This window comes from Citrus clementina, unplaced genomic scaffold (assembly GCF_000493195.1).
Source record: "Citrus clementina cultivar Clemenules unplaced genomic scaffold, Citrus_clementina_v1.0 scaffold_9, whole genome shotgun sequence".
Classification (NCBI taxonomy): Eukaryota; Viridiplantae; Streptophyta; class Magnoliopsida; order Sapindales; family Rutaceae; genus Citrus; species Citrus x clementina.
In genome coordinates this window covers 9,099,022-9,112,940 of record NW_006261964.1, presented here as the reverse complement: position 1 = coordinate 9,112,940, position 13,919 = coordinate 9,099,022, and the positions used below count along the sequence as shown (strand labels likewise).

The 13,919-nt window shown below is 32.6% G+C and overlaps 1 protein-coding gene across 1 annotated transcript; it reads right to left on the bottom strand.

The window, feature by feature from the left end:
• Window positions 1-13,235: 13,235 nt before the first annotated feature.
• LOC112098949 lies at window positions 13,236-13,919 on the bottom strand. Its single transcript, XM_024185894.1, has 2 exons — window positions 13,644-13,919; window positions 13,236-13,448 (listed from the first exon to the last, which is right to left on the bottom strand). Exons 1-2 carry the CDS (start codon window positions 13,917-13,919, stop codon window positions 13,236-13,238), a joined length of 489 nt encoding a protein of 162 aa, XP_024041662.1.

Here is a 13,919-nt window from a genome sequence, read left to right as displayed (position 1 = left end):
TTATCATTTTGGTACCAAATAAATTTTAATACCTATTACGTCCCTGGTGTCAAAATGTTAACGAAAAGAACATATGCTAAAGAGTTCATGGAACTTGCTATATATAAATTACCAAGTTTTATTTTGTACATAAATACTTGTTTTGAATAATGTAATCAATTTGTACTTTGTACGTTTAATTATTAATAGTTTGAAAAATAAAGAATAAAAAATTTAAAAGAATCTAGCTGGTTGTAATTGCCAATTAGTTGAGTGGATAAAAACTTTTGTAATTCAAATCCCGCTTCATTAACAGAGAGAGGATTGTGTTACCATTAGATTGAATTAAAAAAAAAAAAAAGAAGCAAAATGACTTGTTAAAATAATTTCTAGGAGGCTCAAATAAGTAGTACAAATTAAATCTCACATTACTATCCATATTTGTCTGGCAATTATTTTAGTCAGTTGTATATATACTAGCACTCCAACTTTCGTTATAAATTAAAATTGAGTTCAACCATGAGTCTCTTTAACAAAGTTTTTCTGTTGAATCTATTGCTTATTATTCTCTCGGCGGTGGCTCGACGAGCCATCTCTTCAAGTGAAGACGCTTTCATCTTACCTAATCCTATAACCCATGTCACTGTCTATAATTATTTAGACAGTAAAAATTTCACAATTCATTGCAAATCCAAAGATGATGATTTAGGAACACATGTGATAGCTCCGGGGAATTCCTTTACCTGGAAATTCCAGGCAAATCTTTTTGTGACTACGCTATTCTTTTGTGGGGTGGAGTGGCAAGATGGGCATGGAACTTTTGATAGATACAAAGCGAAGAGAGATTTATTAAGATGCCCAAATGAGTGTCTTTGGAAGGTCAAAAGTTATGCTTTGGTCGGCTATAATGATTGGGAAGACCAGATATCCTGTTTCGGTGGACGCCAAATTGAAGACAATGTATTGGGAGTATATTAATGTTGTAAACGGTGAATATTGTTATTATATATCTAAATAAGTCACCATGAAAACTGAGATTGAAATTTCTTGTTCTTGTCATTTTCTGTATTTTTTTTTTTTTTTTTGCCTTTCTTTTGGTTGTCGTATGTTATCGAAACTTGCTAGCTAGCTAGCAGCTCAGTTGAGTTGATCAGTACCCTCCTTTTAGTCTCTTTGTATGACGTCGATCTGGAGTTCATTTTTACTGTGATTTTTTATGTCAACTTTTCATTGTGAGTTTCTGCTTTAGACTTTAATTATGAATTTCAGTCGGACTACAACACCAATTTGTACCATACATAATATTAAAAAAATAAATTTAATTAATATCATAGGTAAGCTGTCTCAAAGAATTGATGTACAGATATTTCAATAAATATTTGTCAGATTTTCAAAAACTTTTATTAATTCAACAAAATGAAATATTTTTCAAAGATTATATTAATGAATTTACCAATTAAACTAAATTGAACAAATCATCACTTAAATATACTCATGTAAGTGCTTGACTGATAAATTTTGAAGTATTTTTTTTAATTGGCCACTTGAGTTTGATTACTAGAAAAAATAACAAAATTAAGTTGGATTTCAGAGCTGGGCAGGCTTTTTAATGTAAACCCAAGCATGCGACCAACCATCGAAAATTAAGGCCTAAATCCTAGACATCACATACCACGTCGGGCTCAAACCCTAGCAGATCAAATCAGGCTAGCCCTTACTTGGTTGGGTTGGCTTTTCGGTCACCCCATTGGATTGCTCGACAGCAACTGTAGACTCCATGAAATGAGTCGAATATTTTATTTCCCCAAACCCTACCCCGCCCCCCTGGCGCCCACCAAAAAAAAAAAAAGATCCGACGTTTATAATATCCTAGAAAATTACGGAATTGCTTGGCTTGAATGGAATGTAAATACAAACATAATCTCCATTTGTTTCATATGCTACTATCTTTTAGTATTGGATAATTATTTTTTTGTTGATGTAAGTTAAATATATGTAACTTATTAGTAGCTACTTTAATTATTATATATTTTTTTAATTTCTTTTATCAGTTGTGAGCAGTGATAGAGCCACATGATACCGTAAAATAGAATATATATATATATATATATATATTTATTTATTTATTTATTTATTTATTTATTTTCAAGTGTGAATGTCAGTATTTTTTAAAATACAGACACACTATTAAACCGTGCGGTTTAAAAGAATTAATTTTTGAATAAATTATAAAATTGTGCAGTTTTAGAAAGTTAAAAACTAACTCTCTTAAATTCTACGGTTTAAAAGTGTGTCCACATGAAAAAAAAAATAAGAATGCTCACATTAAAGAAGTACTATATATATATAATGCAAAAAGGGGGGAGGGGGGACCGTAAAAGAAGAGGATTTCAAGGTACGTTCTTGAAACTATTAAGGCTCGAGATTTGTGTAAGACAAACTAATTTTGGAGGTTTGAGTGGCTTTTCCTAGAAGATATTAGATCCCAAATTATCTTCTCCAGATCTACAATAAACTGTATTATTAGCTGCGTTCTGGTTTCCAAATTCATAAAACTTCTCTATTGGCTATAGAAAGCATTCTAATGAAATTCAATATTACTATTGACAGCTGTTTGATTCTGCTTACGAATTATACGTCCATTATAAATAATACATGTAAAAAGATATCAAATAAATTTGCAATTTAACAGATTCCAAGATAATGTTATTACCTTACGTGATATGAGAGAAAAGTTGTTGCACAAAAGCATTTTTGGTAATAAATTGACTACTTAAGCTGTGCTCCTGCACTAACCACTCACAAAAACAAAAACAAAATGGTTCTTTGACAAAACAATATTATTTCTTTATGCTGATTTTTCTTGTGCTACATTTGATGACTAGCTGCCACGCTGGTCTCCTCAAGCAAATAGTGCATGTTAATATGACATGATTTAGTTCCCCGCGAAGATCATACTTTTCATTGTAAATCCAAGGACAGTGATCTTCAAAAGCACGTGATTCATTATCAAGATGATTATGAATTCAAATTCCGTCCAACTTTTTTTGGAACCACTTTATTTCACTGCAGCTTTAAATGGGCAACTGCTGATGTTCGTTGGCCATGTTTTTCGATGCATGATCACAAAAAGTATTGTGGAAGCGCAGGTTGAGTGATGATTTTATGAGTCTTGGAGAAATGTAAATGTGCTGATAAATAAATGTAAAAAAATAGGATATAATAATTTACGTGGTTCGTGTAAAACTTACGTTCACGGATAAAGACTGTAAGATAATTTTATTAACAAATGAAAATTAACAAAATTGAAAAAAAAAACTCTCAAAACCTAAAACCCCAGAACACCTAATTGTATCCTCACTAGAATGCTCGAGTCGAAGCTCTCTCAAATCTCTCAAATTACTCAAATTACTTCACTTGCAATTGCTCTCAAATCTTACAAATTTTGGGATGGATTTGCAGGTCTTCCTCTCCTCTCTATTTATAGGCAAATAATGCTTACCTACCAATTTTTAATTTGGTTGCAATTTGCGAAATTGGCAAATTAAACTCAAACAAAGTTGATTTTTTTCATCAACTTAAATTTGGTGCCCACAAAGTTTGATTTTTAACAATTTTCCACCTCAGCGAAAATTTGTCCTCCAAAATTTGTCCAAATCTGAGCCGACTATCAACAAACCATCTTCCAATCTCTGCCTTCTCTGACTATTTTTCAAATTCATAGAATATTGATCAAGTTTAGATAATGCTCAAACTTGATCACCGTTACCACCTTGGTCAACATATTTGCAGGATTCTCTGTAGTCTTGTTTTTCTGTAGAAGAATCTTTCTCTCATCAATAATTTCCTACACAAAGTGAAACCGTACGTCAATATGCTTCGAACGTGCATAATAAACTTGATTATTTTCTAAGTGAATAGCACTTTAACTATCACAATACACATTTATGTGCTCCTGTACCAATCCTAAATTTTCAAGCAAGTCTTGTAACCAAATAGCCTATGTAACCGCCATGTACTCAGCCTCTGTGGTCGATAGTGCAACTATAGACTGTAGTGTAAACTCTCAATTGATTGTCCTTCCAGCAAAAGTAAATACATATTCGGTTGTTGACCATCGTTTGTCCAAATCACCAGCATAATTAGAAACATACCCGATCACACCTTGAACAAGTGTATCATCTCGCTCAAAAAGTAAATCAACATCCACGGTCTTCTGAATGTACCGTAGAATCCATTTCACAACTTGCCAATATCCTTTACTAGGATTATGCATATACTTGCTCACTATACCAACTGCTTGTGAAATGTCAGGCCTTGTACACACCATTGCATACATCAAGTTGCCCACTGCATTTGAATACGGAACTTGTAACATGTATTCTCGTTCCGCAATTGTTGAAGGAGATAGTTGTGCAGAAAGCTTGAAATAAGAAGCCAACAAGTACCTTCTTCAAATTGTTGTAATACCAAATTGTTTTATATGCTCAGTCATGCCAAATTGTTGTAATACCTTCTTCAAATATTGCTTTCAAGACAAGCTGACTTTGCCATGAGCTCTATCTCTGTATATCTCCATGCAAAAATCTTCTTAGCTTCACTTAAATCTTTCATCTCAAATTCTTGATTAAATTGACTCTTTAACTTCTCAGTCTCATCTTTGCTCTTAGATGCTATTAGTATATTATCGACATACAAGAGCAAATATATGAAGGATCCTTCTTGTACCTTGCGAAAATACACATAATGATCAAATTTATTTCTTGTGTACTTTTATCTTTTCGTAAACCAATCAAATCGTTTGTAGTCTCATAAACTGTTGTAACGTGGTTCGGCCACAAGAAGATGTAACGTTTCTTCACTTGCCTCTCCAATTTATACAGTACAAATTTGTAGCAAATTTGCCTCTCCAGTTTATACAATACATTTTTTATACAGTAAATATGTAGCGAAAATACACATAATGATCAAAATGTAGTTAGATACAGTAAATAGCAATTTTGTTCTTCATCAAATACACTCACACTTTTCTTGAATAATCATCAACAAAAGTAACAAAATAGTGCCTACCTCCCAAAGAAGCTATTATCGTGCCAAAATGACAAGAAGATGTAACGTGGTTTGGCCACAAGAAGCCTACATCCACGGTTGAAACAACACTGCTCTAAAGCTTTATTAGAATGAAAATGAATTACACCGGGTTATGAGATTACAGAGATATTAACTCCTCATATGAGCTCTATTTATCTCTTTCACAAAGAATCTCCCACGCGTCAAAACTATATATCATTTGCTGCCCTTTATATCCTCTTAGATACGAAAGAAGAGAATAAGTTGTTATTCTTAACTAACAGCTTTAACAATCAAAAGAGCTCATGCCAGCTCAGCATGCCACCTCACTCATAATAACAGAATATAAGTACTTCTAGGCTTCACACTTGTCTTTAATTATTTTATCTTATCATCGTTTACTTTTTCTTTTTACTATTTTCTTTTTGACTCTCGAGCCATGTGCTTTACACGTTAATTGACATAGACATGGTACCTCATACACAACTATGAACTATTGGCACCAAGATCCTAAAATATGATTTTTTTAAGCACTCACAAAATTATTTTTAAGAAGTATCCCAATGGCATATACTCCCAATAAACAATTCAAGAACATTTGTATACTCTCTAAGTTTAACTATGACAAATATAAAGAGTTCGTTGAGGCAGTCATAAATCTTGTTCAAAGTATAGTAGTAAGAAAATTACACTTGGTATATGGAGGAAGTGACTGAGGGTTATCAAAACTGGTCTCAGAAGTTGTTTATATCAGAGAGAGCCAAGTGTTAGGCATCATCTTAAGAACCCTAAAACCTTTGGGTTGTTTGTCTGACTCACCAACTGGGGAAGAGTTAGTCGTCTTAGGTATACAAGAGAGAATAATTGAAATACTAAATCATGCTGATGCTTTTATTTTCCTACCAGAAGATATTGCAACTCTAGAGGCACTAATCACATTAGCGTCTTGGGCCCATCTGAATATTCATCATAAACCCATCAGTTTGTTAAATATCAATAACTTTTATGATGACTTTATCACATTTCTTAACCATGCAATAAAAAATTATTTCATTCCTTCCACATCAAAAAAATTTTTTATTTGTGCTCATACTGCTAATGAGCTACTTGATCTGTTACAAGCTTATAGACTAGAGCCAGATCTCAGGACCTTTGTGTTAGAGTGGCCAACTAATGATGGTCACAGTAGCCGGAGTAAGAAGTACAAATTAGATTTAACTCTCCGCTTATAAATATTTTCTTCTATATTACAACATTCATATGATACCTTCTAAACTCTACTTCTTCACTTTAAAACGTTGAGGACAATGTTTCGTTTTGGTTAGGAGAAGGGAATAATTGACAATCCTGGTGAAATTTTTACTATTTTTGTTGTAGAGACTAACTGTGGCTAAATTTGTGAGTTGAAGATTGCCGGATATGGAGTATAGTGACTTTAGAAACACATCTTCTTAGTTTGGAAGTTAAAAAAAATAAAAAATTAAAAAAATTACTTTCTGGACATTTTCTTTTTCTTTGTTATCTTATTATTAAGCTTCGACAGTCATTTTTTTAAGTTTGATCTTTCTAACTTCTTCTTTTACCAATTAGTTTTTTTATATTTTTTTCACTCTGGAAATGCATCTTCTTAGTTTGGAAGTTTAAAAAAAATTAAAAAATTAAAAAAAATACTTTCCAAATATTTTCTTTTTCTTTGTTATCTTATTATTAAGCTTTGACAGTCATTTTAAGTGTGATCTTTCTAACTTCTTCTTTTACCAATTAGTTTTCCAACATTATTTTCACCTTTCTGCATGCATATTTTTCATGTTTAGAATAGGTTTGGGGGTAGAATGTCATTTAAAAAAAATTATTTCGTGTGATCTTTTAACATTGGATGACATGATGACTTTCAAATTTTTGTATTTGTTTTATCTTTGGATTTGAGCTATGTTACACCATGTTTCATACTCTACATGTTGATATCGAAAACAAATATGAGTCGCTTGAAGGAATGCACATGTCATAATAAATTCCAAGAGAGTTTTTGAGCTTGTCATTTTTCTTGGAGAGTAACATTTTTTGCCCATTCTTCATACAACTTAGCAATTTATTATTTTATATATGATCTCTAGATTTCTTTTGAGTCAACCCTCTAAAAAAAATAGTGTGTTGCTACATCTGAAGGTCCATCTACCTAGTGGATATGGAAGATTATTTAGAGCCCTAAAAGACAATGGAAAAGCCATCTTTGATCTGTTTGAGCCTTTCAACCCATCCCTATTGTGAAATATCTATAGTTAACCCTTTTGAGCCTTTTATATAAAAAAATAAATAATAAATAAATATACTTTTCTTTGTCAACTTATCATCTTGACCCACTCCAATTTGGAATATTGCCTGATTTCTTACAAGTTCTATCACCTATTCATGCGTGAGAAAAATGTAAATGATTATTTTGTTCAGTAAAGTTGTGCCATACAAAAAAAGAAAAGAAAAAAAGAATAATAATAATAATAATAAATAAGTGCAATGTACCTTATAATTTCCAAAAGATCTCTACTTTTTCTCAAACATATATTTTGTTTTTCCTATTTTCCCTCCTTTGTTAGTCATATTCGTAGCCACCGTTACGTCCTAATAAAAGTTCTTCTTGATTTTAAGGAACTATAGACTGAAGTATAAACTAGTTATATGGGCTAAAAAGATGTAGTGATGCATAAAAAAAAAATACATTGGTTTGACTAACATTTTATTTGACTTAAGATCGTATTATTTCTAAGTTGTGGGTATATTTCTTTCATCTTGATGAGAGTGTGATATTACTTCTTTATTATTTTCTCTCGATTTACCATTCATTGGAGTGACTATTTTTATTGGGTTTAATTTCTTTGTAAGAGTGTCACTACTACTGGTGAGATTTTGGGATTTGACATGTCATTCTTGAAAGTGACTTGATTACTGTAGTTATGACAAAGTCCACTAGACTGATTCATGTGAATGGTTGATGTGGGGGTGATATTTCTTTAGCCTGGAGATAATGCTTATACTTTTATTTGATTGCTATCATTAGTTTGATTGAATAAACACAACTGTTTAAAAGAAAATCATTTTGGGTTAGAATTTTGTTTTCACTTAATTTGATAGGGACTAGCAACAAGCTGGTTGGGGGTGTGTTGAGTTCTAGAAAGTGTATATTAATAAAGGAGAAAATCGTCATTTTATTCTCCAAGTCTCACTAACATCCCTACTTTTATGTATTTAAGTCCCTTATTATTTAATTATGTGTGTTTTATTATAATTAAGTATTTTATGTATTTTAGGGGGCATCATGGTAATTTTACAATGAACGAGAGATCAGATAGTAAAACAGACAACAATTTAGTCGAAAACCTTAGGACGAGTATAAAAGGATAAACGAAATTGTTCACATATACAGTACTATTCATGAAACTGTTCACATATACGGTATGATGATGTGGCATTGACTGATAACATGTTACTAACCAATGATGTGACATTGGCTGCTTATGTGGCGTTAACTGATGATGTGGCGTTGACCGTTGATGTGTCGCGATCCTATTAGACTAAAATACTTATGTGGCATTGACCAGTGACGTGGCAGTATGTTAGTGGACCGAAAAACGTGCGTACAGTACATGCATATATATGGAATGACAGCCCTGATGATGTGTTCTATCTAATCATAACTTGCCACGTGTCGCAATCCTAAGCGTCCAAATTATTTTAATTCGATGGCCATTATTTACGTATTTTATCTATAAATAGAGGACTCCCCCCTAATTTGGCACCCCTAAATCCATTTTTTAGCTCTATTTTCTGTAATTCCTTCTCTATATTGTATTTTCTACATATTTTAATAAATTTCTATTTTACCCCTAGTTCAATTATGAGTAGCTAATTTTCTTTCAAGCTTGGGTTGAAGGTGAAGTCTCAACATGTTCTATGGGCTTAATTTGGTAAATTTACTTTCTCTTCCCCTCTAATTTTTGTGGATGCTTTAACTTTTCATCAACAAATAGTAATAATATTGTCTAGATATTGCACTGGTATAACTGTCTCCTTAGTGCAAGGTTATTATTATTTGGCACGATAAACACTTAGCACCATATTTATTAGAGTGAGGTTCATAAGGAGTGGAAACCCCACCTCATGATTTAATTGGCACTAATACGGAATATTAAGCGCATGGTGCATGTTAAGTGCAGATCTAGAGACTCGAGCGCTTCATTTTAATAGTTTTCACTTTAATTCATTCCCGCTATTCTAATTTAAATTTTAGGATAGTTTAAATCACTTTCACCACAAATTTAACCACCCACTTAGAAAATTAACTCTACACAATTAAAATCCACCTCCTCATGAGATCGACACTTGTCACCGTTGATATATTTTACAATAGATTCGTGTACTTGTGAGTTCAATAAAATTTGCACAACACACAACTTGGTTGCTTCTAAATCTACATTTTTTCCATAAACTTTTGATGCCGATCCAATAACTATACTTCATTGGAAATAGTATAAGTTATTTCTTCTTATACCTTTCATCACTGTCAGAGCTTCATATACTACTTTTAAAAATCCATCTCATAGAATGATTGTGAGCTCTTTAGATTGTAGGACTCCTAATGAGATAAGATTTTTCTTCAAACTTGGTACGTAATGAACATCTATTAAGACTTAGATTGAGTCATCATAATTCTTCAACTGGATTGACCATATTCCCATGGTTTTACAAGCATTGTCATTGCCCATAAAAACAACTCCACCGTCAAGCTCTTTAAAGTTAGAAAATAAACCCTTGTTAAGACGCATATTATAAGTACAACTTGAATCTAAAATTCGCTCATGTAAGTGACATGTCAACATCATGCAAACCAAACTAAAGTCTGACACTTTATTATGCTCCACTCATACATGCATCATAAATAACCTTGCTCTTTTTTAACTTAGGACAATTCTTTTTCTAATGCCCTTTCTCGTGACAAAAAGCATATTCATCTTCGGCAGACCTTCCTTAAGACTGGCTTCTTTTTTTAGGTTTGTGACTTTGTGAACGACCTTTTGCTGTCAATGCTTCTGCAACTGTATGCTTGTAATCCTTTCTGTCTTTCTTTCTGGACTTAAAGTTGTATATACGCACTGCATAGAACATCGAATGCGACACTATCCTTCTCATGAAGCAAAGTGATGGTAAGGTGGTTATAGTCATTAAAAAGGGAATTTAACAGCACTAAAGCCCTATCTTCATCTTCAAATTTCTCATCCAAATTTAGCAAATCCGTCAATATCTTGTTGAATGAGTTTACATGGTCATTTATCGACATACCAAGTGCATATGTGAATCGATAGAGTTTTTTCTTCATATAAAGCCTATTTTCAAGACTTTTCTTCATGTACTTTTTTTATAGCATCTTCCATAATTTTTTTATTGATGTCTCCTTCAAGACAAAGTACTTTTGATCTTTAGCCAGACATAGGCGAATAACACCACATGCCTATCTATTTATCTTTATCCACTCATTTTCATCCATCCTGTCAGGATTTTCTTCAAGGGCGAGGTCCAATTCTTGTTAACGTAAGACATCCAACACCTCACATTGCCACATACCAAAATTATTAGTACCATCAAATTTCTCCCCTTCAAACTTTGCATTAGCTATAGTAGTTCTCGCTGATGAAGAAGATGACGATGCCTCTGCCATTCTTTTTAATTACTTAACCCGAACAAATAATGTCTACATGTCTATTTGTATAGATAATTCACCAGGAAAGTTTTCAAGAGAATAGAGAGGTCATAATGGTCCCACATAAAATCTAGACTCTCATCTTCTTGTTGACAGAACTTTTCTAGACATGCATTTATCCACACAACTACACTGTAGGCTCTTGACACACCTAAGGGTGTGTTTGGTACACCGCACCAGACTGTATTGTATTAGAATGATATGTATTAAATTGGCATGTTGTATAAATTATACAGTGTTTGGTGCTGAACTGTACTGTACTTTTATCAATTATCCTATGTTTGACATTGTTGAGTGTTAGAAAGTGTATATTTATAAAGGAAAAAATTGTCATTTTACATTTCAAGTCTTACTAACACTTCTACTTTTATGTATTTTAGTCTCTTGTAATTTAATTATGTGTGTTTGATTTTAATTAAGTATTTTATGTATTTTAGGGGTATCATGGTTATTTCACAATGAGCGAGAGATCAGATAGCAAAACGGACATCAATTTTGAACTCAGGACAGTCGAAAACCTTAGGAGGAGCGTAAAAAGAAAAAATATCACTGTTCACATGTACGGTATTGTCCATTTTACTGTTCACATATATGGAACGATGATGTGGCATTGACTGATGAGGTGTCACGATTTTATTGGATAAAAGTTTTATGCATTGTTGATCGGAGACGTGGTAGCATGTTAGTAGACCAAAAATCGTGTGTACGGTACATGCATATACACAGGATTATTTTCAACCAAACCGCGTCACTATTCAAACTGCGTGGTCAAACCGTGTGGTCAAACTGCATACTGTTGACTGATGACATGGCGCAATCCTGAGCGTCCGAAATATTTTTAATCCGATGGTCATGATTTACTCAATTTATCTATAAAAAAGAGGCTCTCCCCCCTTAATTTGGCATCTCTGAATTAATTTTTGAGCTCCATTTTCTGTAATTCCTTCTCCATCTTGTATTTTCTACGTATTTTAATAAATTCCTATATTACCCCTAGTTCAATTATGAGCAACTAATTTTGTTTCAAGCTTGGGTTGAGGTGAAGTCTCAACATGTGTCATGGGATTTATTTGGTAAATTTACTTTCTCTTCCCCTCTAATTATTGTGGATGTTTTGACTTTTCGTTAACAAATAATAATAATCTTGTCTAGATACCGCCCTGGTGTCACCGGCTCCCTAGTACAAGGTTATTATTATTTGGCACGATAAACCCTTAGCACCATATTGATTAGAGTGTGGTTCATGAGGTGTGGATTCCCCCCTCATGATTTAATTGGCACTAATAAGGAATATTTAGCCCATGGTGCATGTTGATGTGGATCCAAATACCCAAGCGCTTCAATTATAATAGTTTCCACTTTAATTTAATTCCGCCATTCCAATTTAAATTCTAAGATAGTCTAAATCACTTTCACCACAAATCCAACCACCCTCATAGAAAATTAATTCTACACATAATTAAAATCCACCTCCTCGTGGGATCGACACTCGTCACCATTAATCTATTCTACAATAGATTCGTGCACTTGCGAGTTCAATAAAATTTGCACAACAAGTTTATATAACATGTACTGGATTGTCTTAATGTTTGTTAAAAGTAAATAATTTAAGTAAATAACTAACCTTGTTATATTAAGTATCATAATCCTTGGAATATGGACTAATTTTTTAATGCTAAAAAGGATATATATATATATATATATAAAGAAAATACTCATACACAAATTTAATATTTTTATATTTTTTTCTAGATTTATGTAACTATAAGTTTCAAAAAATTTCGACACATAATTTTTCTACACATTTCCTGTGAAAACTAATCACAAAAAAATAATTCTAATCAAATTACACAAATAAAGCATATAATTTTCCTTCATAGGGGGATTTTCAACCTTAATATAATCATTCAAAAGTTTACAAAAATTTATTCAACTTAATAATACAATATTACAACATTACTATACCAAAATATCAGGTTGTGTGAAGTACACACATGCACCCACATGCCATAATACTATACCAAAATATGGGGTTGTGTTTAGTACGGACATATTTTCTATACCAAAAAATTATTGGCTTTAAAACATCACAGCCATTTTAAGCAACATATCAACCTTGTGCTCTATGCAAGAGCATATGAACAAATGTTACCTTACTCTCACCTCTCGAGAACTTGAAAATTGAAATATTATGGGGTTCTTTTAGAATTAGCTCTAAGGCTATAAGTTCTTCTTCAACAGAAAGTCTCATAGTTGCAAGTTCATAAAAAATGTCAAAACGATCTTCTTTGTTATCAAACATGCATTGAGCTATTGTATTCATGTTTTCAAATGATTGGCTGATAAGATTAGCAATCTCATCAATGCCAGCCTGCAAGTCACCCTTTGATCTAGATCTCTTCCTACTTGGTGGTTGTGAGTGAGCTCGAGCAGTGTGTTAAGAACTTGAAGGTGGTGTAGCCGATATTGGAGAACATCCATCACCCATTTCATTATCATCATCACGAATTTCTTCTTGATTTGCTTCGTCTTCCATGTCAGTAGGAGTTTGTGCTGAATGTTTAGTAGCACGGTCCTTTCCAAATATGTTTGCCAATCTTTCATAAAGCAGGAATGGCTTGCCTCTCCAGTTTCTTAGAGCATTATGAGACTACAAATATTCAACCAAAATGTAGTTAGATATAGTAAATAATAAAAAATAATAAAGTTCAATATAGTAAATAGTCAAAAATTTAATAAACTTGGACATAACAATTGCTAAATGACTATCAATCTCAAAAAAAAAAATTTCAAAAACTCGCAAATGACAGTAAATAAATTCAAAACTTTTAAAAATTTCACTAACCTGCACATATGAATTCCAAACTTCATCACTATCAACCTTTACGCATTTTTTTTTTACACCATTCCATCCAAAACCACTTGTGTTCAACATATCAAACATCAACCGATATTGTTTCTTCCATTTCCTAATCTTAGAGTCAATGTGAGGAGAAGCCTTCAAACCACAATTTGGTAACTTTTGATTTAGTACCTTTTCAAGATGTATAAATGTACCAAATTTGAATCCATTATCAATACGACCACCGCTTACAACCACAACATCTAGTGCATCCAACAT

Bases quoted from the DNA above. Each gene is read 5' to 3' on its own strand.
- LOC112098949 (XM_024185894.1), bottom strand. From the start codon at position 13,919: ATGTTGGATGCACTAGATGTTGTGGTTGTAAGCGGTGGTCGTATTGAT. The intron at 13,449-13,643 runs GTTAGTGAAATT...GAATATTTGTAG, and splicing joins TTTGGAATTCATATGTGCAG to TCTCATAATGCTCTAAGAAA.